At 42.2% G+C, this 26,941-nt stretch overlaps 2 protein-coding genes across 3 annotated transcripts; both read left to right on the top strand.

Annotated features, from left to right (window-relative positions):
• Positions 1 to 657: 657 nt before the first annotated feature.
• Positions 658 to 24,611, top strand: LOC139391663 (transmembrane protein 222-like). Of its 2 annotated transcripts, XM_071139079.1 has the most exons (7): positions 658 to 884; positions 2,561 to 2,645; positions 12,937 to 12,968; positions 14,564 to 14,660; positions 14,837 to 14,967; positions 16,178 to 16,277; positions 24,520 to 24,611. In XM_071139079.1, exons 1-6 carry the CDS (start codon positions 766 to 768, stop codon positions 16,263 to 16,265), a joined length of 552 nt encoding a protein of 183 aa, XP_070995180.1. In that variant the 5' UTR covers positions 658 to 765; the 3' UTR covers positions 16,266 to 16,277; positions 24,520 to 24,611. The 2 variants fall into 2 exon arrangements, with proteins under 2 accessions (XP_070995180.1, XP_070995178.1); XM_071139077.1 differs by lacking the exon at positions 24,520 to 24,611 and having other exon boundaries at positions 16,178 to 20,527.
• Positions 23,146 to 26,556, top strand: LOC139391662 (trophoblast glycoprotein-like). Its single transcript, XM_071139076.1, has 2 exons — positions 23,146 to 23,848; positions 24,520 to 26,556. Exons 1-2 carry the CDS (start codon positions 23,586 to 23,588, stop codon positions 25,391 to 25,393), a joined length of 1,137 nt encoding a protein of 378 aa, XP_070995177.1. The 5' UTR covers positions 23,146 to 23,585; the 3' UTR covers positions 25,394 to 26,556.
• The last annotated feature ends 385 nt before the right edge of the window (positions 26,557 to 26,941 follow it).

Below are 26,941 nucleotides of genomic sequence, written 5' to 3'. Positions count from 1 at the left end.
CTTGTAGAGTGCGGACACCCTGGAAGTTCGCGCCTGCTGTCAAAAGGGAGACGCTGGTGGTTGTCACTTGCCAGGAAGTGGGGCGAATGAAGTCAGAGACTAAGAGGCGAAGCGAGAGGGATAACTGGGCCTAAAATCTGTCTTCTCCAGCGGGTGGCGGGTTTTCGTTTTTTTTCGCTCACCGAGCAATTCATTTTTGTATGGACTTCAATGTGTGTCGAATTTTGTTAGCAAACAAATATAGTTATTTATTTGCTATGTGTGGCTTATTTGATCGAATAGAAGTTTCGTAATGATTAGGTTTTTATGAGTGTACTGATATAGGTAGGACACGTAACATCATAGCAACTTTGAGAAAAAACACTTTATATCGGAGGTGTGCCTACGCATCACTAGTTCAAGCACATCGGTCAAGTCATAAACCCCGTCTTTCTACAATTTCTCTTCTTAAAATGGGATTTTAAAACTAACCCTAACCACACTGCTAGTTTTATGCCTACCTTTAAATTAAAACCCTAAATATGCATTTTCAGGATTTTTTACGTTTTAGACTATGTTCATGTTGTGCTGTGGTATTGTAACTAGTGCCTGTTGTTCACTCTCGTTTCTGCTCTCTCATTGGCTAGAATGGTCCCACCTGATCATGCCTCTTTCCGACTGTCTTCCATTTGTAAATACATTTATTTTCATTGGTAGCGCGGCCACTAGAGTATCTGGTCAATGTAATGGAGAATCTGTGATGAAGTTCATTTTTCACAGTTGGTGATGGCGGGTGTTGTCGAAATCGACACCATGAAGAATTACCACATAGCCTTTGAGAGAATAGACCCCGATACGAGCCGTTATCCCTACTGTATTGTGTGGACACCTATCCCCGTGCTATCGTGAGTTCCCGGATTAAACATGCATGTTTACTTTGTTTTGCGCGTGATCATAATGGGGCGAGTTATTGGTGACAGCTCGGTCGCTAACGTTAGCGAGCTGGTAGCTATTTGCTATCAGTCAGTTTATTAACTGTTCTCAAACCCAGTCGGTTAGAAATGCCGACAGGTTCAGATAAAAAAATATATATATAATTTAAAACGCTGACTTTCCTTTTTCGACGGACCCAGGGACAGTTGACAGCATAGCCCCGTGGCTAGTTAGCCTTTGCTGACATAGAAAGGCACACAGGCTAAATATGTTATACTAACGTTAGCTACTTGGCTACAATATGATTAATCCAACAAATTGGTTTTGTATCAAAGTGGTTTAATACAATCTATCCGTTTCAGCGAGGCAACTCGCTACATTTTATCAAAGCCACGAGCTGCTATAGTAGTTCAAAGTTACGTCATCTTCACACACAGGTTGTAGGCTGCTATATCATTGGCATTTTGCACATTATAAGTTTTTATCAGCCTACTAAAACAAAATCGGCTAATTGCTAGGGTTTGGCTGTTTCAAAACAAATATGTTTTATGAAATCACCAGTTCTTTAGTCTACCTGTTAGCTAAGCTTTTGGTGTGGTGTTGTAGGGAGTGTGTTCAACCAGGAGACTGAAACTGAATGTGTACTTAATGGAACCCTATTCCCTTTATAGTGCACTAATTTTGACTGGTCAAAGTTAATACACTAAAGAGAATAGGGTACCATACAGTCCTCACCACCTGCTTTTTGGCCAACAACCCTGCCCCACATAATATCTCACTGCTTAGTATTTAGGTCGGCATGACTGCACTGCACTGCACTCTCTCCAGGAATCCTGTGAGATTAATATTGGATCAGGCATTATCTAGGATGCCTCCTCTGTGCTGTGCCCCTCTCTCCTGCACCATTTCACTGTTGCAAAATGACATCTCTTGAATGCATAATATAAGGGTATCATTGGTATAAACCAATCATATGAATATGCTCTAAGCGGCTGCCAGATTTATGAGCACTTCTATAGAAGAAATTATGTTCTGTGTCCCTATGTACTGCACTATAAAGAAATAGGGTGCCTTTTGGGACTTAATCGCTGTAACTCGATGCAGTTATGCCTCGATCAGACCGACAGCGTCATTGCATCAATGCTGCATAATCAATTCTGCAGTCAAACTTTTTTGAATGTAATAAAAAAAAAATTGTGGATGTGTGTGCAACAAAAGTTCAACATTCACCTTTTGCTACTATTTCTGTCAAGTCCACTCACACACTTTGATGCATATGTTAGGTAAATCCAACGTATGCACCACACAGAATGCACTGCCTCTGCAACGCAATACTGCAAGGCAAACGCAGCATTTCTTTGGAAATGAATGTACTTCTGGTGTACAAAAATGCAATGCTGCTGTTGGTCTGATCAAGGCGTGAGGGTTCGTGGACAATACACTGCCCTATTTGTTAATTTGATCAGCAAGGCTTTATTCCACCTTGGAACTGGAGAGAACGTTTGTATTGAAAGTCATCCACAGTGAATACATTGTGTAAATCCCGAAGAACTTTACAATTATTTATTTTATTTTTATTGTGACAGTGTAAGGCAGGCTATTATTTTATATTTTAATGTCTATTCAAATCATATTCTTCGTTTTTTAGATGGCTGCTACCATTCATTGGACACATGGGAATCTGCACCTCTTCTGGTATCATCCGTGACTTTGCTGGGCCCTACTTTGTCTCTGTGAGTACTTCTGTTCTTCCTCTCCTCTCTTCTTCGGTTCTTTCTTTCCTCCTCTCTTATTTTCTTTCTGTTCTTCCTCTCAAGCGGCTGAAGGAAATTGACACATAATTTGGTTGAAATCCTAACAGGGACACACTACACACACTGGCATAGATTCAGGGCCCATTTCCCAGAACCAGATTAAGCCTACTCCTGAAGATGAATCTTGGTCAGGGGGAAACCGCCGTCACTGTTCCAGAATGTTGAGTTTCGTCTTTAATACTTGTTTTCCCAGACGTCATAAGAGTTGGCAAACAGATTTGGGACCGGCGGCAAGTATACATTGGAGCTGGCTTCAAACCACATTGAAATATCTCTCGGCTGCCTCTAGAGGGAGTAAACTATAGATTTATATACAATGCATTTGGAAAATATTCGGACCCCTTGACTTTTTCTGCATTTTGTTACGTTACAGCCTTATTCTAAGATTGATTAAATAAATGTTTTTCCTTATCAATCTACACACAATACCCCATGAAGATAAAGCAAAACAGGTTTTTAGAAATGTTTGCAAATGTATTCAAAATCAAAACAGATACCTTATTTACGTGAGTATTCAGACCTTTTGCTATGCGACTTGAAATTGAGCTCAGGTGCTTCCTGTTTAGGGCTGTCCCTGACAAAAAAAAATCTTGATCAACCGAAAGTCGTCTGTTCTTTCGACCAAACGTTAGATTTTTTTAAACATGTATTTTTCCATTATATAGACACACCATATGTGTTTTTAATAAAATCAACTAAACTCAGCAGTTCATAAATATTTGTGTGAACATAACAAGATTCAACAACTGAGACATAAACTAAACAAGTTCCACAAACATGTGACTAACATCAATTTAATAATGTGTCCCTGAACAAAGGGGGGGGGTCAAAATCAAAAGTAACAGTCAGTGTCTGGTGTGGCCACCATCTGCATTAAGTACTGCAGTGCATCTCCTCCTCATGGACTGCACAAGATTTGCCAGTTCTTGGTGGAAGAGTGGGGTAACATCTCACAGCAAGGCACCTGCAATTTCCAGGACATTCCTGGGGGGGAATGGCCCTAGCCCTCATCCTCTGATCCAACATCTCCCAGACGTGCTCAATGGGATTGAGATCTGGGCTCTTCGCTGGCCATGGCAGAACACTGACATCCTTGTCTTGCAGGAAATCATGCACAGAACGAGCAGTATGGCTGGTGGCATTGTCATGCTGGAGGGTCATGTCAGGATGAGCCTGCAGGAAGGGTACCACATGAGGCATGCTGCAATGATGAGGGAGGAGGATGTCTTCACTGTAACACACAGCGTTAAGATTGCCTGCAATGACAACAAGCTCAGTCCGATGATGACACACCGTCCCAGACCATGACGGACCCTCCACCTCCAAATCGATCCCGCTCCAGAATACAGGCCTCGGTGTAACGCTCATTCCTTAGACGATAAACGCAAATCCAACCTTCACCCCTGGTGAGACAAAACCGCGTTTAGTCAGTGACCACTTTTTGCCAGTCTTGTCTGGTCCAGCGACGGTGGGTTTGTGCCCATAGGCAACGTTGTTGCCAGTGATGTCTGGTAAGGACCTGCCTTACAACAGGCCTACAAGCCCTCAGTCCAGCCTCTCTCAGCCTATTGCGAACAGTCAGAGCACTGATGGAGTGATTGTGCTTTCCTGGTGTAACTTGGGCAGTTGTTGCCATCCTGTATCTGTCCCGCAGGTGATGTTCAGATGTACCGATCCTGTGCAGGTGTTACGTGTGGTCTGCTACTGCGAGGACGATCAGCTGTCCGTCCTGTCTCCCTGTAGTGCTGTCTTAGGCATCTCACAGTACGGACACTGCAATTTATTTCCCTGGCCACATTGCAGTCATCATGCCTCCTTGCAGCATGCCTAAGGCACGTTCACGCAGATGAGCAGGGACCCTGGGCTTCTTTCTTTTGGTGTTTTTCAGAGTCAGTAGAAAGACCTCTTTAGTGTCCTAAGTTTTCTTAACTGTGACCTTAATTGCCTACCTTCTGTAAGCCTTTAGTGTCTTAACGACCGTTCCACAGGTCCATGTTCATTCATTGTTTATGGTTCATTGAAGGTATTTGGATTTTTACGAATTATCTTTGAAAGACAGGGTCCTGAAAAAGGAAGTTTCTTTTTTTGCTGAGTTTATATGCATTGAGCTTGTCTTATGCTTAAGGTTTGATGAAATAAGACAAATGCCTCAAGAGGGCACCAGAGATCTAGATAACCCGAAGAAAAAAACCTTAACCTGACCCAACTTTTCTCCTCTTGCTGGCTTTCGCAGATTCTGCCATTACTCTCCTGAAGTTGCCGGTAATGGGCTACACAAGGAGTCGGCAACATTTCTCATGTGGAATGCCAATTTATCTTACCATTTCTATCGATCTGCTTGCCAGTTATGGTTTTCATATGCATGTTTGTGAAACTGTTTCATTTAATTTATAATATCTCAGTCATTGTCATGTGCTTAATCAAAATTCTATCCAAATCTTAAACTAAAAAGTAACTTATATTGCTATTGCCAACTATTTGAAAAATAGCATACATAAAGCCAACAAATAACAACGTTGTATCCTGCAAGTAGAAAATATCAGGCTAAAAATAAATATCCTATAAATCACATTGGCTACACATGGCCTGTCTGCAATGAACTTGAAACCTTTTATTAACTTGGGTCAGTCTGAAGCTTGCACTAGCAAACTTGCAACATTGTATAAAATATTCTGAGCCTCAGTTTCCTGTGTCAGTGAGCTCGGGACAGACACAGCTGTAGGATATTTGCGCAAGGGATAAGAAGCAGTGCTTGACCTGGGCAGGAGCTCACTGGAGCCGAGCACCGGAACCTCAAATTTTCTTACATGTTTCCCTTTCATGAGTGGTTATCAAAAGGGAGAGAGCTGGAAAGATTTTTCAAATACATTGGCATTCTCTCAACCTACTTCATGAGGTAATGGAATGCATTTCAATTAACAGGTGTGCCTTGTTAAAACCTCTATGGGCTAGGTGGCCCGCTAGCGGGATAATAAAGACAACTTCCTGTGAAATTGGAGAGCACCAAATTCAAATGACAAAATCGTAATATTAAACATTCATGGATATACAAGTGTCTTACATCATTTAAAAGCTTAACTTCTTGTTAATCCAACTGTGTTGTCAGATTTCAAAAAGGCTTTATGGACAAAGCATACCATGCGATTATCTGAGGACAGCGCCCCACATCAAACTACTTTTTCAACCAGCACCGGCTTCACAAAAATCGCAAATAGCGATAAAATAAATAATTTACCTTTGAAGATCTTCCTCTGTTTGCAGTCCCAAGGGTCCCAGCTACACAATGAATGTGTTTTTTTGTTCGATAAAGTCCTTTATATCCAAAAAAGTATGTTTAGTTGGCGCCATTGATTTCAGTAATCCACTCCTTCAACATGCATACAAATTAATCCAAAAAGCTACCTGTAAACTTCGTCCAAACAAGTGAAACAATGTTTCTATTCAATCCTTAGGTACCTTAATATGTAAATAAATGATCATATTTCAGGTGGAAAGAACGGTGTTCAATAGGAAAGGAAAATAACGAAGAGCACGCGCTCATTCACGCGCGCCAAAAGCCTACCTTTCCTGATGACAACACCTTGGACAAACTACAACTACTTGTTTGTTTTTCAAAAAACAAGCCTAAAACCCTGTATAAAGACTGACATCTAGTGGAAGCCATAGGAACTGCAATCTGGTAGGAATTTTGATATATAGACCCATAGACTTCCATTGGAATGGCCTGTGACCGCCCCCCAAAAAAAATTACGAATGGATTTTCCTCAGGTTTTCGCCTGCCATATTAATTCTGTTATACTCCGACATTATTTTAACAGTTCTAGAAACTTCAAGGTGTTTTCTATCAATTATATTCATATCCTAGCCTCTGGGCCTGAGTAACAGGCAGTTGACTTCAGGCACGTCAGTCAGGCAGAAATTCAGTATACTGCCCCCTAGCTCGAAGAAGTTAAAAGCTCATTTGTGGAATTCCTTTCCTTCTTAATGCGCTTGAGCCAATCAGTTGTGTTGTAACGAGGTAGGGGTGGTATACAGAAGATAGCCCTATTTGGTAAAAGACCAAGTCCATATTATGGCAAGAACAGCTCAAATAAGCAAAGAGAAACGACAGTCCATCATTACTTTTAGACATGAAGGTCAAACAATATGGAAAATTAAGGACTTTGAAAGTTTCTTCAAGTGCGGTCGGAAAAACCATAAAGCGCTATGATGAAACTGGCTCTCATGAGGACCACCACAGGAATGGAAGACCCAGAGTTACCTCTGCTGCAGAGGAAAAATTCATTATACCTACCAGCCTCAGAAATTGCAGCCCAAATAAATGCTTCACAGAGTTCAAGTAACAGACAAATCTCAACATCAACTGTTCAAAGGAGACTGATTTAAAAATAATAATAATAATAATTTCCACCTATACTTTACCAGGTACGCTAGAGAACAAGCACTGATTTTGCAACTGCGACCTGGCCAAGGTAAAGCAAAGCAGTGCGACACAAACAACACAGAGTTACACATGGAATAAATCAGACCTTCATGGTCGAATCGCTGCAAATAAACCACTCATAAAAGACACCAATAAGAAGAAGAGACTACCTTGGGCCAAGAAACACGAGCAACGAACATTAGACTGGTGGAACTATGTCCTTTGGTCTGGAGTTCAAATTGGAGATTTTTGGTTCCAACCGCTGTGTCTTTGTGAGACGTGATGTGGGTGAACGGATGATCTCCGCATTTGTTTTTCCCACTGTAAAGCATGGAAGAGTGGGTGTTATGGTGTGGGGGGTGCTTTGTTGGTGACACTGTCTGTGATTTATTTAGATTTCAAGGCACACTTAACCAGCAAGGCTACCACAGCAGTCTGCAGTGATAAGCCATCCCGTCTGGTTTGTGTTTAGTGGGACTATCATTTGTTTTTCAGCAGGACAATGACCCAACACACCTCCAGGCTGTATAAGGGCTATTTGACCACGAAGGAGAGTGATGGAGTGCTGCATCAGATTACATGGCCTCCACAATCCTCCAACCTCAACCAAATTGAGATGGTTTTGGATGAGTCGGGCAGCAGCGAGAAGGAAAAGCAGCGAGCAAGTGCTCAGCATATGTGGGAACTCCTTCAAGACTGTTGGAAAAGCATTTCAGGTGAAGCTGGTTGAGAGAATGCCAATAGTGTGCAAAGCTGTCATCAACACAAAGGGTGGTTATTTGAAGAATCTTAAATATAAAATATTTTGATTTGTTTAACACTTTTTTGGGTTACAACTTGATTCCATGTGTTGTCATAGTTTTGATGTCTTCACTATTATTATACAATGTAGAAAATAGTACAAATCAAGAAAAACCCTTGAATGAGTAGGTGTTCTAAAACTTTTGACTGAGTGTGTGTACAATTGAAGTCGGAAGTTTACATACACTTTAGCCAAATGCATTTAAACTCAGTTTTTCACAATTCCTGAGATTTAGTCCTTGTGAAATTCCCTGTCTTAGGTCAGTTAGGATCATCACTTTTATTTTAAGAATGTGAAATGTCAGAATAATAGTAGAGTGATTTATTTCAGCTTTAATTTCTTTCATCACATTCTCAGTGGGTCAGAAGTTTACATACAGTCAATTAGTATTTGGTAGTATGGTAGTATTGCCTTTAAATTGTTTAACTTGGGTCCCACAATAAGTTGGGTGAATTATGGCCCATTCCTCCTGACAGAGGTTGTGTAACTGAGTCCGGTTTGTAGGCCTTCTTGCTCGCCTTTTCAGTTCTGCCCAGAAATGTTCTATAGGATTGAGCTCAGGGCTTTGTGATGGCCACTCCAGTATCTAGACTTTGTTGTCCTTAAGCCATTTTGCCACAACTTTGGAAGTATGCTTGGGGTCATTGTCCATTTGGAAGACCCGTTCCAATGGCACTCCTGCGACCAAGCTTTAACTTCCTGACTGATGTCTTGAGATGTTGCTTCAATATATCCACAGAATTCTCCTGTCTCATGATGCCATCTATTTTGTGAAGTACACCAGTCCCTCCTGCAGCAAAGCACCTACACAACATGATGCTGCCACCCACGTGATGCTGCCACCCATGTGCATGGTTGGGATGGTGTTCTTCAGCTTGCAAGCATCCCCCTTTTCCTCCAAACATAATGATGGTCGTTATGGCCAAACAGCTCTATTTTTGTTTCATCAGACCAGAGGACATTTCTCCAAAAAGTACGATCTTTGTCTCCATGTGCAGTTGCAAACCGTAGTCTGGCTTTTTTTATGGCGATTTTACTGTGGATATAGATACTTTTGTAACTGTTTCCTCCAGCATCTTCACTTTGCTGTTGTTCTGGGATTGATTTGCACTTTTCGCACCAAAGTACGTTCATCTCCTGAGCGCTATGATGGCTGCGTGGTCCCATGGTGTTTATACTTGCGGTCTTGGCTGATTTCTTTTGATTTTCCCATGATGTCAAGCAAAGAGGCACTGAGTTTGAAGGTAGGCTTTGAAATACATCACTCATTATGTCATGCCATGCCATCATTTTCTGGAATTTTCCAAGCTGTTTAAAGACACAGTCAACTTAGTGGATGTAAACTTCTGACCCACTGGAATTGTGATACAGTGAAATAATCCGTCTGTAAACAATTGTGGGAAAAATTACTTGTCAGGCACAAAGTAGATGTCCTAACCGACTTGCCAAAACTATAGTTTGTTAACAATAATTTTGTGAAGTGGTTGAAACACTTAGGTTGGAGTCATTAAACTAGTTTATGTAAACTTCAACTGTATGTATGTGTGTATAATATATGTACACTACCGGTCATAAGTTTGGGGTCACTTAGAAATGTCCTTGTTTTGAAAGAAAGGCAACTTTTTTTGTCAATTTTAAAATAACATCACACTGATCAGAAATACAGTGTAGACATTGATAATGTTGTAAATGACTATTGTAGCTGGAAACAGCAGCTTTTTAATGGAATATCTACATAGACCCACAGAGGCCCATTATCAGCAACCATCACTCACTCCTGTGTTCCAATGGCACGTTGTGTTAGCTAATCCAAGTTTATCATTTTGAAAGGCTAATTGATCATTATAAAACCCTTTTGCATTTATGTTAGCACAGATGAAAAGTGTTGTGCTGATTTAAAGAAGCAATAAAACTGGCCTTTAGATTAGTTTAGTATCTGGAGCATCAGCATTTGCGGGTTCGATTACATGCTCAAAATGGCCAGAAACCAGGGACTTTCTTCTGAAACTCGTCAGTCTATTCTTGTTTTGAGAAATGAAGGCTTTTCCATGCGAGAAATTGCCAAGAAACTGAAGATCTCGTACAACGCTGTGTACTACTCCCTTCACAGAAGAGCGCAAACTGGCTCTAACCAGAATAGAAAGAGACGTGGGGGAGGCCCCGGTGCACAACTGAGCAATTGTGGAAAGGGCCTTGGTCAGGGAGGTGATGGTCCCTCTGACAGATCCTGAGTTCCTCTGTGGAGATTGGAGAACCTTCCAGAAGGGCAACCATCTCTGCAGCACTCCAGCAATCAGGCCTTTATGGTAGAGTGGCCAGATGGAAGCCACTCTTCAGTAAAAGGCAAGTGACAGCTCGCTTGGAGTTTGCCAAAAGGCACCTAAAGGACTCTCAAACCATGAGAAACAAGATTCTCTGTTCTGAAAAAACCAAGATTGAACTCTGGCCTGAATGCCAGGTGTAACTTCTGGAGGAAACCTGGCTCCATCCCTAAGGTGAAGCATGGTCATATTGTATAGCATTGGTCACATACATGTGGTTAGCAGATGTTCTTGTGAGTATAGTGAAATGCTTGTGTATAGTGAAATGCTTGTGTGTAGTGAAATACTTGTGGTGGCAGCATCATGCTGTAGGGATGTTTGTCAGTGGCAGGGTCTGGAAGACTAGTCAGGATCAAAGGAAAGATGAATGGAGCAAAGTACAGAGAGATCCTTGATGAAAACCTGCTTGGGACCTCAGACTGGGGCAAATGATCCCTTTCCAACAGGACAATAACTCTAAGCACACAGCCAAGACAACACAAGAGTGGCTTCGGGACAAGTCTCTGAATGTCCTTGAGTGGCCCAGCCAGAGCCCAGATTTGAACGCGATCAAACATCTCTGGAGACGTGAAAATAGCTGTGCAGCGACACTCCCCATCCAACCTGACAGAGCTTTAGAGGATCTGCGGAAAGTAATAGGAGAAACTCCCCAAATCAAAGTTTATTTGTGACGTGCGGGTGTAGACCTTACAGTGAAATGCTTACTTACAGGATCTAACCAATAGTGCAAAAAAAGGTATTAGGTGAACAATAGGTAAGTAAAGAAATAAAAACAACAGTAAAAAGACAGGCTATAAAAGTAGCGAGGCTACATACAGACACCGGTTAGTCAGGCTGATCGAGGTAGTATGTACATGTAGATATGGTTAAAGTGACGATGCATATATGATGAACAGAGAGTAGCAGTAGTGTAAAAGAGGGGTTGGCGGGTGGTGGGTGGGACACAATGCAGATAGCCCGGTTAGCCAATGTGCGGGGGCACTGGTTGGTCGGTCCAATTGAGGTAGTATGTACATGAATGTATAGTTAAAGTGACTATGCATATTTGATAAACAGAAAATAGCAGCAGTGTAAAAAGAGGTGGTGGGGGGGAACACACGATGCAAATAGTCCAGGTAGCCATTTGGTTACCTGTTCAGGAGTCTTATGGCTTGGGGGTAAAAACTGTTGAGATGCCTTTTTGTCCTAGACTTGGCACTTTGGTGCCAAATGCTGGTGTGCCACGCTTGTAGCGTCATACCCAAGAAGACTTGAGGCTGTGATCGCTGCCAAAGGTGCTTCAACAAAGTACTGAGTAAAGGGTCTCGACTGGGGACTAGGTTTTAAGAGAAGATGTGTGTTTGCTCACTATTACATTGTCCTTCCTGGGAGAACTTGTCAGGGACATAAGTCCCCTCAGGGATCAATAGAGTTCAATTTGGTCCGTTAACTCCCTGACGCTCCCCTACATGCACACTTGTTGGCCCCAAAAAGATAATCCATTATTTGTGATTGCTAAATTGAAAAAAAGTTTCTATACCAATAGGATTACCCTGGTGTGTACAGGGTGAAGAACTAGACCACCCCTCCTCCACCACTTTCTCCACCATGAGTATAATGTTTGTTCTAGCTCAGGGATGGGCAACTGGGTTCGCGGCCCCCCTTGGTAGGTCTGCTGATCAATTTAAACATTTTTCAGGGGGAACTCAATCGGGGTCTCAACTTACTGTTAGAATAGTGGAATACTATAGTTTTTCTCTTACTATGTTAGCCACTGGCAGTCACTCAATTCGCTCATGTCAGATAAACCTTTTTTCTTCTTCTAGCCAGCTATCTAAACTTGTAGTAATCAGGCTCGAATTACCGACCGGGTGGCCCCATTGATTCACTTATGTCCCCCAAAAGGCTAGTGCCGGCTCTGACTGCATGTGTGGGTATGGATGTTGGTATGCAGACCCTCGAGCCACTGCGGTCCCTCATAATGTGTTCCAGTGGAGGCTGCTGAGGGGAGGATGGCTGGAATGGAGTGAATGGTATCAAACACATGAAAATCATGTTTGAGTCCTTTAACTCCATTCTACCCTCCACTGATGAGTTTGGATTTTGTGGCCCCCAACCCCGTCAGTTGCCTATCCCTGTTGTAGCTAGACGTTGACTTTGTCTTTGTGGCGTTTGGAAGATCCCAGTTATAAGCTTTGTATCTGTTCACTAGTTTTAATGGCCTCATTGGGAATTCCATGATCTGATGCACCTCTGCCCCCTGTCCCATGTTTTGTATTCCACACCCAGCCAGCCTGGTTGGTAGAGTCATAATAAAATAGGTTTATAAATACAGAGATTCTGTTTTTAACACTCAAGGGTGTTTCATGGTTAAATAAATAAATTAGGACAGTAAGTGAAACTGCCCCAGGGGACAACAAGTGGTGTATACTGTAGCGTGCGCGCGCACACACACACACACACACCAATGCTATTACCTCCTGGGTGGTCTTTATCTGCTTCCTGTATCACTTCAACACCTTATATGGTTTGTTGTTTATCTGCTGATTTTATGAAAATTCATATACCCGAAAAACTGCACTTTAGGATGATTTAACATTTTGTTTTTGCATCATTCAATAGGTTTGATATAATGAACACATTACCATTTATATTGCATATTGTTTTCTTTTTGTTTTATTGCAGGAAGACAACATGGCCTTTGGGAGACCAACAAAGTAAGTGAATGGAATGTTCGTGGGAGGTGTTATTCTTATCTTGATGACTGAAATGTTTGTCCTCTTCATGGTCAAATCAGTAGAGGGATATGAAAACCTCAGCATCTTTTCTCAACATACAGTGGGGTCCCAAATTATTGATACCCTTGATAAAAATGAGCAATAATGACTGTATAAAATAAATCTAATTCTGGGCTATATAGTATGCAACAAAAAAAAGTGATATTCTATTTTATACTAATGCAATTAGAATAATCCTGAATGAATTGTGAATTATGATCAGTGAGAAAGTTACAGATGGTGAAAGATCATATCACTAAGACATGCTAACCTTCCCTGTTATTGTAATGGTGAGAGGTTAGCATGTCTTGGGGGTTTGATGTTTGAACCTCAAACTTTCTCACTAATCATTGCTCATGATTCTTTCAGGATTATCCGTAATCATAGTAGCATCCATATTTAATGTAGAAGTGTTTAGCGATATTCTTATTTTACAATAAAAGTGACTCCAAAATGACACATTATTTACCATTCATTTCTATTTGGCACAAAATCTGAAACACAACCAAAACAAACTGCAAATGCATTCAACAAGTTTGTAGTCCCACGCTTGATGTAGTCATCGCATGCAAGGAATATGGGACCGAATACTAAACCTTCGACTTCTTTATTTACATGAATCTTTAGGGGTGTCAATAATTTAGACCCCTCCTTTTTTGTGTTTTTGTTACTTGTTAAACAAAATTCAGTTCTCAGAGCAAATGTATTATATATAAATGTAATATAAAATATAATTTCCCAATTTTTTTGTGGTTGTTGCATACAATATACAGAGGGTCCAAAACAATAGGAACACCTTCCTAATAATGAGCTACACTAGCCCCTTTTGCCCTCAGAACAGCCTCAATTCATTGGGACATGGACTCTACAAGGTGTCAAAAGCGTTCCACAGGGATGCTGGCCCATGTTGACTCCAATGCTTCCCAGAATTTTGTAGAGTTTGCTGCATTTCATTTGGGTGGTGGACTTTTCTTGATACACACAGTAAACTGTTGCGCCTGGAAAAACTCAGCAGCGTTGCATTTCTGGCACCTAATACCATACCCTGTTTAAAGGCACTTCAATATTTTGTCTTGCCCATTCAACCTCTGAATGTTACACTATCCATGTCTCAAGGCTTAAAAATCCTTCTTTAACCTGTCTCCTCCCCTTCATCGACACTGATTGAAGTGGATTTAGCAAGAGACCTCAAAGGGATCGTAGCTTTTACCTGGATTCATCTGGTCACTCTGTGTTGTGGAAATAGCTGGTGTTCTTAATGTTTTGTACACTGAGTGTAGCTCAGTATTTGAATTAGTTATTTTATACAGTCATTATTGCTAATCTTTATCAAGGGTGTCAATAATTTCGGACCCCACCGTATCTTGAATTAAAGCACTTGTTGATTGTTTAATTACAATTCTGAGAGAGAATATTGGTGCAGAGCAGTTAACTTGGACCCAGATCTATTTGTGCTGTATACCCAACTCAAGACAGCACAAACAGATCTAGGACCAGTAGCTTTAGTTTCTGATAGAAGATCTATGTATTTGAAGGTACTGGATGCTGGACGTAGCCAAGGTGTATGCTAGTGGCTCCAACGCCTGGGACACAGCAGTGCATGATGCCTCAGAAGAGTACAAAAACAGAATGGTAAGGAATTGTGGGTGTAAGGTTGCAACTGGAAGGTTGTCGGTTTGAATCCAAATTCTGGTGGTGTTCTAGGTATCGTAGATGCCATCTCGTGCCTTTGAGCAAAGTATTTAACCCCTAAACTGTTCCAGGGGTACCGCACCGTACTAACGTTGATTATACTTCTCTCTCCCCAGCACAACCTCTGCTGTGACAACTGTCACTCCCATGTGGCCATGGCTCTGAACATGATGCGCTATGAGAACAAGACCTCGTGGAACATGATCAACCTCTGTCTGCTCTCCCTAGTCCATGGAAAACACGTCAGGTACTGACTTTCTGTCTTTGTCTGCTCTCCCTCTTCTACAGCAAACACGTCAGGTACTGACATACTGATGCAGAAATGGTTCAAGTCAAAAGAATCTCCTGCATTTGCATTGTTCAGATTTACCACAGTGTGACAGAACTTTTTTAGAGCCAAAACTGTATCTTACTTATGCTCCACAAAGCCATGCGAGGTAGGGCTAGATATTGGGGATGTGTAATCTCTGGGTCCCATGAGCTGATGGTTATGATGTCACTGAATTGCCTCTGAATACAGAGAAGGACAGAGGGCCTCCTGATGATTTTGTGGAGATATTAGGCTCGAGTCTGATGGACGAGTAGTATGTTGTGGTTGAAGGAATGTGACAGCTCGTTCCCATGCCCCCTCCTGTGAGAGTGGTAATGGCCACTAGTCTTCCCACTAGCATACTACCTAGATACAGTTCCTATTTCTGCAACTTTTAATAACCTGTGATTCTCCAAGAGGGATTTGTTGTTGCAATTAATTGAATCTATTTACTATGTTGGAGTGTATCCAGGATAATAATTCTCCATACTCTGCTATAAACAAGTGATGCTTCATATCTTGTATAATATCTGAGTAATTTAACTGCTTTTATCTGCAGCTTTATTAAAATATGTATTTTTCTTTGAACTCTATTGACAATTATGTTTAGATCTGTTTTAATGATGGCTCTTTTTGAAACGGGATTATAGATTTCAGATAATCTCATTAAGTGTGTTGGATTATTTGGATACTTCCTGCAGTTGCCATGGTAACCTCTGTGGAACCCTGGACTCATAACTCTGGACTGCAGATGGGAATGAAATGCATGATGTTCTAGAATGCTCATTTGTTCATTTGTGTTCTAGAATGTATTCATGCAATCTGAGTGGTATGCATGCTACTATGCACTTAGCTCCTAGCCTGGCTGGAGTTTAGTGGTTGCCGTGGCGACTGCCAGAGCCTCAGCGTAATTGATTACGTGCATGCGATCTCAAACATATGCTGTCACGACAACGGGGGAAATTATGTGAAGAATCAGATTTTGACTCGGTCACTCCTCAGACCTCAGATATGATGACTTACGTCTTGTTGTTGTTCCAGAAAGCCAATGTCTCTCTCGCTCTCTCCCTACCTCTTGCTCTGCTCCTCATCTGTATTGCCCACTCTCTTTGCCCTCCCCTCTCTGTCTTTCTCTCCCTATTTCCAGCTGTGCAGGGTTCTTGAAGACCTGGCTTCCCTTCCTCATGTTGCTGGGTATTATCCTGACTGTGGCTCTAACCATTAACCTGCGGTGACCAGCCAACCAGGTGGGAGGACACAGCTTAAAGGGTGGGAAGGGGGAGGGACTCCTTGCAGGAGGGGGATGAGGGAGATGGGGGTTGAGGTAGGTGAGAGCACACACGGGGAGGGGGGACCCCCTACAGGTTGGAAGTTGAGGTGGGAGGTGTCACTCTACACCTACTCTGCTTGTGAGGACCGAGCGGGGAAAAAAGACATGGAACTGTGACATCCCAGCAACAAACAAACCAATGAGAGAAGGGCAATAACATCCTCCTCTCGACTTAACACAAAGCCTGCTTGTTTCTAGGACCAGGCAACCTAGCTTTCAATGGTGGCGGAATGGCAATTTAGTTGTTTGTTTATTTTGGCATTGAGGTTAATTGTTCTTGATGGACGGTAGCTTACTTATAAATGTTTTAATCCCCCTCCACACACATCCCAACCCCATGCAATTTAATGCAGTTTTCAAATGTTCTGATTTTCAATTAAGTCCTACTATGGGGTGTATAGACCCTCATAATTTCTAGGTAATGGATGATGTTGCAGGTTCTGTAGACTAGAGGAGCGACGGTAGTGGTGAAGGGGGCAGGGGTTGTTGTTTCTTTCAGGGGTAGTTCTTTCTTTCAAGGGTAGTAGTCTTGTCTTCCACAGCGACAGCAGTATCCATCTCTTTCTCTCTCTGCCATGCTGAAACAAACACCCACCATCCATCTAATGACATGGGACTGATGATGACTCTGTGCTTCCCATACTCCATCTTGATGATTGGAACAGAAAACATGACATTTCCCTTTTAATGCCTTTAAAGGAATGTGTTATTGTGTTGACATTTTATACTTGGATTAATACAGTTCCTATTTCTGCAACTTTTAATAGCCTGTGATTCACCAAGAGTGATTTGTTTTTACAATTAATGTAATCTACTACATTGGAGTGTATCCAGGATAATAATTCTCAAAACTCTGCTATAAACAACTGATGCTTCATATGTTGTATAATATCTATGAGTCTAATTTAACTGCTTGTATCAGCATTTTATTAAAATATTTCTATTTTTCTTAGAACTCGATTGACAATTATGTTTAGACCTGTTTTAATGATGGCTCTTTTTGAAACGGGATTATAGATTTCAGATAATCTCATTAAGTGTGTTGGATTATTTGGATACTTCCTACAGTTGCCATGGTAACCTCTGTGGAACCCTGGACTCATAACTCTGAACTGCCGATGGGAATGAAATGCATGATGTTCTGGAACGCTGCAGAGTTCATTTGTGTTCTAGAATGTGAGCGTGCCAAATGTAGAGCTTCCCGGTCCCTACAGGAGAGGGATCACCGCTTTCTGATCTGTTCCACGCGCAAACTTTAACCCCAATGTGCCCCAGAAGAAAGAAGCACCTCTGAAACCTGGCTCGGCCTGAGTTGACAAATTGAAAGTAATTCATATAGTTGGTGCCTGGAAAAACATGGGTCTTCCTGGATAACATGTATGTGCATGAATGGCTCAATTTATATCAAACTTCATTTTTAGACCGTACCATCTATATTGATTTTGTATGTAGTAGCCTACTTTCAAACACTGGTTAATCCTAGATCAGGGGTTCCCAAACTTGGTCCCGGGGCCTCCCCTGGATGCACGTTTTGGTTTTTGCCCTAGCACTAAACAGATGATTCAAATAACCAACAGAATCATCAAGCGTTGATTATTTGAATCAGCTGTTTAGTGCTAGGGCAAAAACCAAGACGTGCACCCATGGGGGGCCTCTGCACCGCGTTTGGGAAACCCTGTCCTAGATGATGGTTGGCTCACAAAATCCAATGACATGGCTTTCTTCTGCGGTGGCAGGTTCAAATCCCCTCATTGTTTGAGTGAAAGCGCTGAGCCTTGAGCCTTTTCTCTTTATCTGTGGAGCTGCCAGAAGCAGCAGGTAGCCTGCTGGCTCCTCCATGTTTACACACCCTTGTCACACTACCGAGCTGGACTGAACCGATGTACTGAGCTGGCCTGGTTATGCATCCAGCATAACGTGTAACCGTGCTGACTAAAAATGACTTTGCCAGAACAGTTTGGTTCGCTTTGGGTTGGGTTGGCACGTTAGTGTTAGAAGCATACAAGTCTTTGGCTTAATATCCTGTGGTCTCCTCCTGTGCCAGAGAAAGTTTCACTCCTGTCTCAGATGAGATTAGGACATAGTGAAATGCCAATGCATCTCTATGCAGCCCTTTTCACATTCCTGCTTCTTTCTCTCTAGTTGGACTTTATTATTTGAAATTCCAGTAAATGTGATATGTCGATCTACTACTGCAATAACCCCAAATTGTATGTAGAAAAACAAACAGAAAACCATGTTTAGATTTGTATAGGAAGTCTTTAAAGATCCTTTTGCTTTCCATTACTTTCACAGTCAAGGCAGTTTTACACTACTTCTGTAGCTGTTGGTGATTTTATGCGAGATGCCAATTGTTTCCAGGGTATTGACATTCCTTTGGTGTGCTTATGGCGTCTTTCATCTTTTTCCTTTCATGTTCATGTGTAAATATTAGACCAAGTGCTTTTGTCTTAGGATACTTGATGATAAATCACACCTGTTTTTAATGTTCTGTTTTAATTTATATTGTAAATGAACTATCCTCCTTAATTCCCTTCATTTTCTACATGCAATACCATATGATACAATATCAAAACTCATCACTGTTCTGCAATGAAGCAGTTTTGTGCCTGAATGCATGAGTGAGTGTGTGTCAAAAGAAGCGTGTGGGCGTGTACATGCATGACGGCCGGTTGTGCATGTCCTGGCTGCGTGTTCTATGTCTTTGTGGACACACAACTATTTTCTTGAATCCTGTGGCTTTTTGGGGAATTGACGATAACTGCATATGATATTAGATGGCTGCATATAACTTCCTTTATATACACTTATTTATTACCTAAATTGTTATCTAAAATGATGTAAATGGATAAAGGTATATAGTACATAATAGACTAGACTGTAATGGACCTTTTTTAAATGATCCATAGTTGACCCAAGTTTCCCAGTCTTGATATTAATTGTGTCTACACTCTTAGACAAAAGGGTTCCAAAAGGATGCTTCAGCTGTCGCCATAGGAGAACCCTTTTTGGTTCGGCGTAGAACCCTCTGTGGAAAGGGTTCTACATGGAACCCAAAGGGGTTTTACATGGAACCAAAAGGATTTGACCTGGAACCAAAAATGGTTCTTCAAAGAGTTCTCCTATGGACATAAGGTCAATCTTGAGGGAATCTTATTTGAGTCCGATAAGGATGTTCATATGATAGGCTCTCTGCAAGGTATTGTATAATTTACCTATCCAACTGACAATCTCTTAGGAAAAAATATAAATGATCAGAACCAAGACTTAAAAATAACTGATATTGGCACAAGGTGGAGGGAATGTTGGATCATAAGGTTACAGTTAACTAAAATGAACGTATGCATAGAATGTATTATACAAGAGACAACATTCACAAATTCTACAGCACAATGGCAAGAGTCATGTCTGAAGTGTAAAACTAATAATTACTCAATAATCCATGCCTTCTGGGAATGTTATAAAGTCAAGTTATAGGCGGAGTTAAAGTTGGCTGTCAGAAGTATTACAGTGTACATGTACTTTTAATCTGTCTCTCTGTATATTTTAAGACATGGAGGCTGCAGTGAGATACCCAATGTGTTGGACCATACTTTTCTCGCCAATCATCTTTTTTTTTTTATTATACTTAGACTGGAAATTGACCAATACTCTGTAATTTACGCAATGGAAAGTTCAAATGCGTTATCTAAATGTTGAAAGTGCGTGGACTACAGAGAAACATAATGGTGCTGTTTGAGGCCCTGTGGCATAAAGGGAGATGGGGGTTTGTGCTAGTGGTTCTGGGCAGGTTTGTATGATGATGTTTTGTGTGTTTTATTTGTTCTAAAAATAATAATAATTAAGTTCTCCAGTGGGGACAGCCGAAGAACCCTTTTAGGTTCTACAGTAGCTCTTTTTTTCAAAGAGTGTAGGAGGTGCCATGTAATAGAAAGGTAGATTAAAACTAACAGCACTGACGTCATTGATGACTGATATTGTCGTTGAGTGATGAGCATCACCTGAGATGCAGGAGAATAGCTCTGCTCAGTGTTAACAAACCGACTGGGGCTTGAAAACAGTGCTTAAGTACCAAAAGTGGTCCCTGTTTTTTGTGTACCGTCATCAAATTGTGTACTATGTCATCCATTTTGTATGATACACTATAAAGAGTGCATTCTGAAAGTATTCAGACCCCTTTCTTTTTTTCTACATTTTGTTACGTTACAGCCTTATTCTAAAATTGATTAAATTGTTTTTCTCCCCTCATCAATCTACACACAATACCCCATAATGACAAAGCATGCACTGTATACAAAAGTATGTGCACACCCCTTCAAATTAGTGGATTTGGCTATTTCAACCACACCCATTGCTGACAGGTGTATAAAATTGAGCACACAGCCATACAATCTCCATAGACAAACATTGACGGCCTCCCGAGTAGCGCAGCCATCTAAGGCCTGGGGTTCGATCCCTAGCGACTCCTTGTGGCGGGCCAGGTGCCTGCAGGCTGACTTCGGTCGTCAGTTGAATGGTGTTTCCTCCGACACATTGGTGCAGCTGGCTTCCGGGTTAAGCAAGCGGTGTTAACAAGCGTGGCTTGGCGAGTCATGTTTCAGAGGACGCATGACTCAACCATCGCCTCTCCCAACCAGCCGCACTGCTTCTTGACACAATGCCCACTTAACTCGGAAGCCAGCCGCACCAATGTGTCGGAGGAAACACCATACACCTGGCAACTGTGTCAGTATGCACTGCACCCAGCCTGCCACAGGAGTCGCTAGTGCATGATGGGACAAGGATATCACTGCCGGCCAAACCCTCCCCTAACCCAGGCGACACTAAGCCAATTGTGCGCTGCCCCATGGGTCTCCCGGTTGTGGTCAGCTGCGACAGAGCTTGGACCCGAACCCAGAATCTCTAGTGGCACAGCTAGCACTGTGATGCAGTGCCTTAGACCATTGTGCCACTCTGGAGGCCCAGAGTGAATCTTTAAGTGGAATTGATTTAGTTCTGATAGGTGGGCAATTTGAGAATGAGAATTTAGATGCAAGATTGGATGTAAATTGTGGCCTTGATTCCATTCTGAAGCCTTACTCCTTTCCTCTAATGGAAAACAGAGAAGAAAGCATGTTTTTTTTGTGCAATGGAACCACTCCTATTTAAACTTGTACCAAGGTTCACCGGTTTGTTCTCAAATTCTGTTCCGTTCAAGAATCTGTTCTAGAATCCGTAATACTCTTTAGAGTGTAGTTGAATCGATATTAATGTTCTTTCCTCCAGTTGTAACTAGGTGCTGGGTTGTGGAATGTGGACACCTGTGGTTTCACACATTCAGTGCTAACAAAAGACGGTTGGGATGCTATTATGACTGAGGGCCAATAATCATATAAAGTCATACAAATCCTAACACCAATACACTTCTTTTGTTCTTTAAATCCCTTGAAATGTCACTATGCTGCATAAGATTAGGAGTTCTGTTTTCCCATGAAAGAATCTGCAAGGGACTGAGTGAACTGTGAATGTATTTAAATGACATGTAACTATGATACCAATAAAGACGTTTATTTATTGTAGACAATTTGTGAAGCATTTCTGAAGAAATGGTGTATACATTAGGCTACTTTTTCCAGATCATATCACATGACTTACGCCTACTCATACAGCATAGACTTATTAATTACTACATGCCCTCAACATTATAGTTTGTCATGGAGAAAAGGCTAATTGAAAAAAAATCAACGCTCAATTTCAAGTGAATTTCACCTCTGATCCAACCACTCTCAGAGTTGACACTTGGCTATCAAAAGGACAACCTCGGATTCAATTGCCATTTGTCATCATCCTGCAAACATCCTATCTATGCTCTTTCCCTCTTTCTGTAGAGAGCATTGGGGGAGGACGGGTGGGCAGACATCAGAGGCTCCCCCTCCCCTCCCTCTAAAAAGCATTGTTGATCTAATGTCACCTAGAGTGAGAGAGGAAGGCGCGTCTACCTCTCATCATTGTATCCGCATTTTCTGTAGCGCAGCTTTTGATCTGCAAATGCTCGAAGGTGCTACCGTCTTTATTGATTTAGATACATTAACTTTTCTCTTGTGGAACATGAAAAAGCTCTACGCATAGCCTGTGTTATTCATTGTTATAACATTGTCAATGACTTTGGCGCGTATTCAGATGTATTACACTTCATGGCTCAAAATATTAAATTAATTAGGGACTTTACATTTTACATCTTGCTGATGTGGACCCCATGAGTGCTTATTCAGTGCCCCAATTGTTATAATCAAGTGTCATTCCACAAGGATCTGGGAATGTGCCAGTTCTTAATCATCTTGGTGCTTACGCCTATAATTCTGGGCATTTTGCGCTTCTGGTTATTATTACATATTGGTAGAATCTTTAGCCTAGACTACCTGTCTATCGAATAGCTTGAAGATAAATGACTTATTTCATAATTATTCGGTAATCGCCTATTAATAGGGTCGTATGAGATATATCCTAACAAACTAATCATTTGAAGGTATAGGTTGCAAACATTGATCCATGTTTAAAATCTAAGAAGGCACTACCAACTTCTACACTTGTTAAGGTTTTTGTCAAATTCAATATTGCATTTCTCTTTCCCGCCCGGTGTAGACCTGGCCTGCATGCTGTTAATTAAAGTGGGAGGACAGAAAGGCTCCGGACGGGGTGAGAGGGAAGCTGAAAAGCCCCTCCCCGCAGATTGTAGCCTACGATGCGATGGTGCTTTAATTTCATTGTTTGAGAGGAGCGACGCTCGGTGTGCATCTGCTGGGATCAAACAGCCCCGAAAGAGAGATCCCCTTTTGTCATGGAAATCAGACCCTGACTCTGTCACACGTGGGCTTCAGAAATGCTAAGAAGTTGAACATCCAGCCAGGACTTGTAATATAGAATAGAACGGGTCAAGGAGATGGCGAGGACAATCTGACCAGTGTACGATAGGACTCTCTCTCCACGTTTCACTCTCATCGGCAGTAGGATATATATATTTATATATAGCTAATGTGCACAGTCAATGCGCTGTAGTCTACAGCATATGCATTTTTTTTGTCGCGCTTAGAAGTAGGCAAGAAGGTTGAGTTTGTTATTCTTCTGAAATGGCAATCAAGTCATTTTCGGTAAATGTAATTCGCTCTGTATAGAATACTTTTTTGTTTTTAATGTATAGAAACTATATTTATCACTGTTCTGGTATCGCGTAGCCTGTTTTTCAAAAATGCTGGATTTGGTTCTACGGATGGTTTTCTGTGCGCTGCTCTGTTCTATTTCTGCGCGCGCATCCGGGTGCCCTCTTCGTTGCGAATGCTCGGAAGCTGCTCACACGGTGAAGTGTGTTTCCAAAGACTTGCGGAGTGTCCCGCCTGGGATACCAGGGTACACGAGGAATCTGTTCATAACTGGAAACCAGATCAGCAGAATTGGACCGGAATCGTTCAAAGGGCTGGACAATATAACAACGCTGTCACTGAGTAACAATAGGTAAGAGAAACATTGCCTAGCGGGGGAAAAAAAAGACTGTTTTCTAGTTTGGCCTACTTTTATTTGTCCAAGTTTATATATGCCTCATGATTTGAAGTGCCAATGTATTATTATAGCAAAAATGTCATAGAGCTTGTCTGTCTATTTTCGCACACTTTTGAATGCATCTTAACATGAAGCCTTTGATGAATGGCATCCTGTTATGTTGGGTAAAACTTGAATAAACCGTGTGCTTACTATTGTTTTTCTTTTTATTTATTTAACTAGGCAAGTCAGTTAAGAACAAATTCTTATTTTCTAGGACGACCTACCCCGGTTGTGATACAGCCTGGAATCGAACCAGGGTCTGAGGTGACGCCTCTAGCACTGAGATGCAGTGCCTTTTTAATTTAATTTAACCTTTATTAACTAGGAAAGTCAGTTAAGAACAAATTCTTATTTACAACGACGGCCTACACCGGCCAAACCCGGACGACACTGGGCCAATTGTGCGCTCCCCTATGGGACTCCCAATCACAGCCGGTTGTGATACAGCCTGGATTCAAACCAGGGTGTCTGTAGTGACGCCTCAAGCACTGAGATGCAGTGACTTAGACCACTGCGCCACTGTTATTATAGACTATGAGTGACTATGCATCCTCTGCTTCCTCTGTATCCCTCCCTCACTGCAGGATAACAGAGGTAGAGTCTCAGACTTTCTCTGGGCTGCGTTCCCTCCGCTCTCTGGACCTGAGCTCCAACCAGCTGGCTGTCATCAACCCAGAGGCCTTCACTGTTCCGGGCCACACTCTCAGGGAGCTCAACCTCAGCCGAGCTCTCTACAACCACTCCTCTCTCATGAACCTGGCAATGTCTCTTCGCTGGTCCACCCTGGTTGAGCTCCGGACCCTGGACCTGTCAGGGAACAGGCTAATCTACCTGCCCTCTCACACCTTCTCCTACCTGGGGGGCCTGCGGAGGCTCATCCTGGCCAACAACTCCCTGGTGGCCCTCTACAATGGCACCTTCTCTGGGCTGGACTCTCTGGAGCAGCTGGATCTGACCCTTAACGCTCTGCGGACTGTCCAGGAGGAGGGCCTGGCTGAGCTGGCCTCTCTGCCCCCCGGGGTGAGACTCCTTCTAGGGGAGAACCCCTGGACCTGTATCTGTGGCATGGAGCCCTTCACTGCCTGGCTCAACTCCTCCCAGGGACATGTGGGAGACGCAGAGGGCCTGGTGTGTGCCTTCCCCTCAGACATGAGAAACACCTCTCTGCTGAGGTTGGCGGCTGGACACGCTGGGGGGGACGGGGTGGCGCTGGGATGCCACAGGGTGGGTGAGGGGGCGGACCTGGCCCTCCAGACTTCCTACGTGTTCCTTGGGATCGTCCTGGGCTTCGTGGGACTCGTCTTCCTCTTGGTCCTCTACCTCAACCGGCAGGGCATCAAGAAGAGGATCAATGACATGCGGGAAGCGTGCACGGAGGTGTTGGAGGGATACCACTACCGCTACGAGCACGACGCCGACCCCAGGCTCTCACAGGTCTCCACCACAGCAGACATTTGATGGTAGGAGGACACTCCCAGGGGCTTCCATGATCCTTCTTTCATAATCAAAAAAGTTTTTTTCTATTGCATTTATAAGTAGATAAGATCATGTAAAAACTGTACATGTGAATTGTATGTTAATATAAACATACAGTAAGTATATGACTGAGTATTATTATTGTTACTAGTAGCCTTGTCCATGATTAAAGCATGCACTGTCTGATCTGTAGTCCTTCACAACCAGTCCTCACTTTCAGTCCACACATCGTCTCAGACTGGGGATTACCCATGGCTAACAAATGGGCGTTGACTGTGAAAGAGAACTGTTGTATGGATGGGGGACTGACTGACTGTTCTTCTACATAGATTTCCCCCTCTTAAAAGTGGGGCTTCCCTGTCTGTCCTAGAATGAAGTGTCATGTGAAGGAGTGAAACTACATTTGGACAATATCATTGATGTATGTTATGATTCTTGGAACTGAGAACAGATGGATGGATGAATATACATAATTCATGAAGCTGAAGTAATGAAACTGAAGACTGTTCTTATACATTTCACTTGCTATGACTTTACTTAAGTATTGTTCTTTGAGAGGAGGTCTTGTAAATGTATATAATATCGCTACCAAGCTCACATACAGCATAATTAATCAGCTCATGAGTTGCAAGTTGTGTGACACCAACCCCTGTGAAGCTTATGCACAATGATCATGTCTGAAATTGCACCATATTCCCTGTATTTGCCCTGGGCAAAAGTAGTGGACTTATAAAGGGAATAAGGGTGCCATCGGGACGCAGAGTTCAATGAGAGATTGTCTGAGGGCCAGCTCACCCCAGGACTGAGGAGCATTTCTTTGGTCTTCTATCCCTCTGCCCCAGGGTGCCTGAAAGGAATCCCAGCAGATTAGTCTCCATAGCATTCCAAAGGGAGGAGAACCTCTCCTCTAATCTCTCCTAAAAGCAACTCTTTCTCTCTCTCAATTCAAAGGGCTGTATTGGCATGGGAAACATATGTTTACATTGCCAAAGCAAGTGAAATACATAATAAACAAAAGTGAAAATAAACAAATCAGAAATGAACAGTAAACATTACTCACAAATGTTTCAAAGGAATAGAGACATTTCAAATGTCATATTATTGCTATGTACAGTATTGTAACGATGTTTAAATAGTTAAAGGGAAAAAATAAATAATCGTAATATGGGTTGCATTTACAATGGTGTTTGCTCTACACTGGTTGCCCTTTTCTTGTGGCAACAGGTCACAAATCTTAATGCTGTGATATCACACTGGTATTTCACCTAATAGATATGTGAGTTATCAAAGATAAGATGAGAAGAAAAAGGACTGTTCATTCAGTTCACACTGCACAGCCCAAGTCATCCAGCAACGGAAATCTCAAAACACTCCTTCATGAAAATGTGCTTTGTTTTAAGTTCTCTAGTTTTATTGTCAAGATGATGAGAACCAGGACGAGGCTGTGGCTATAGGGCTGGGGATATAGAGCTGGGGCTATAGGGCTGTAACTGGTGCTGGGGCTATAGGGCTGTAACTGGTGCTGGGGCT

The sequence above is a fragment of the Oncorhynchus clarkii genome, chromosome 32, assembly GCF_045791955.1.
Source record: "Oncorhynchus clarkii lewisi isolate Uvic-CL-2024 chromosome 32, UVic_Ocla_1.0, whole genome shotgun sequence".
In the NCBI taxonomy this organism is placed as follows: Eukaryota; Metazoa; Chordata; class Actinopteri; order Salmoniformes; family Salmonidae; genus Oncorhynchus; species Oncorhynchus clarkii.
Note: the sequence above shows the minus strand (reverse complement) of the source record. Positions and strands in the feature narration are given on the sequence as shown.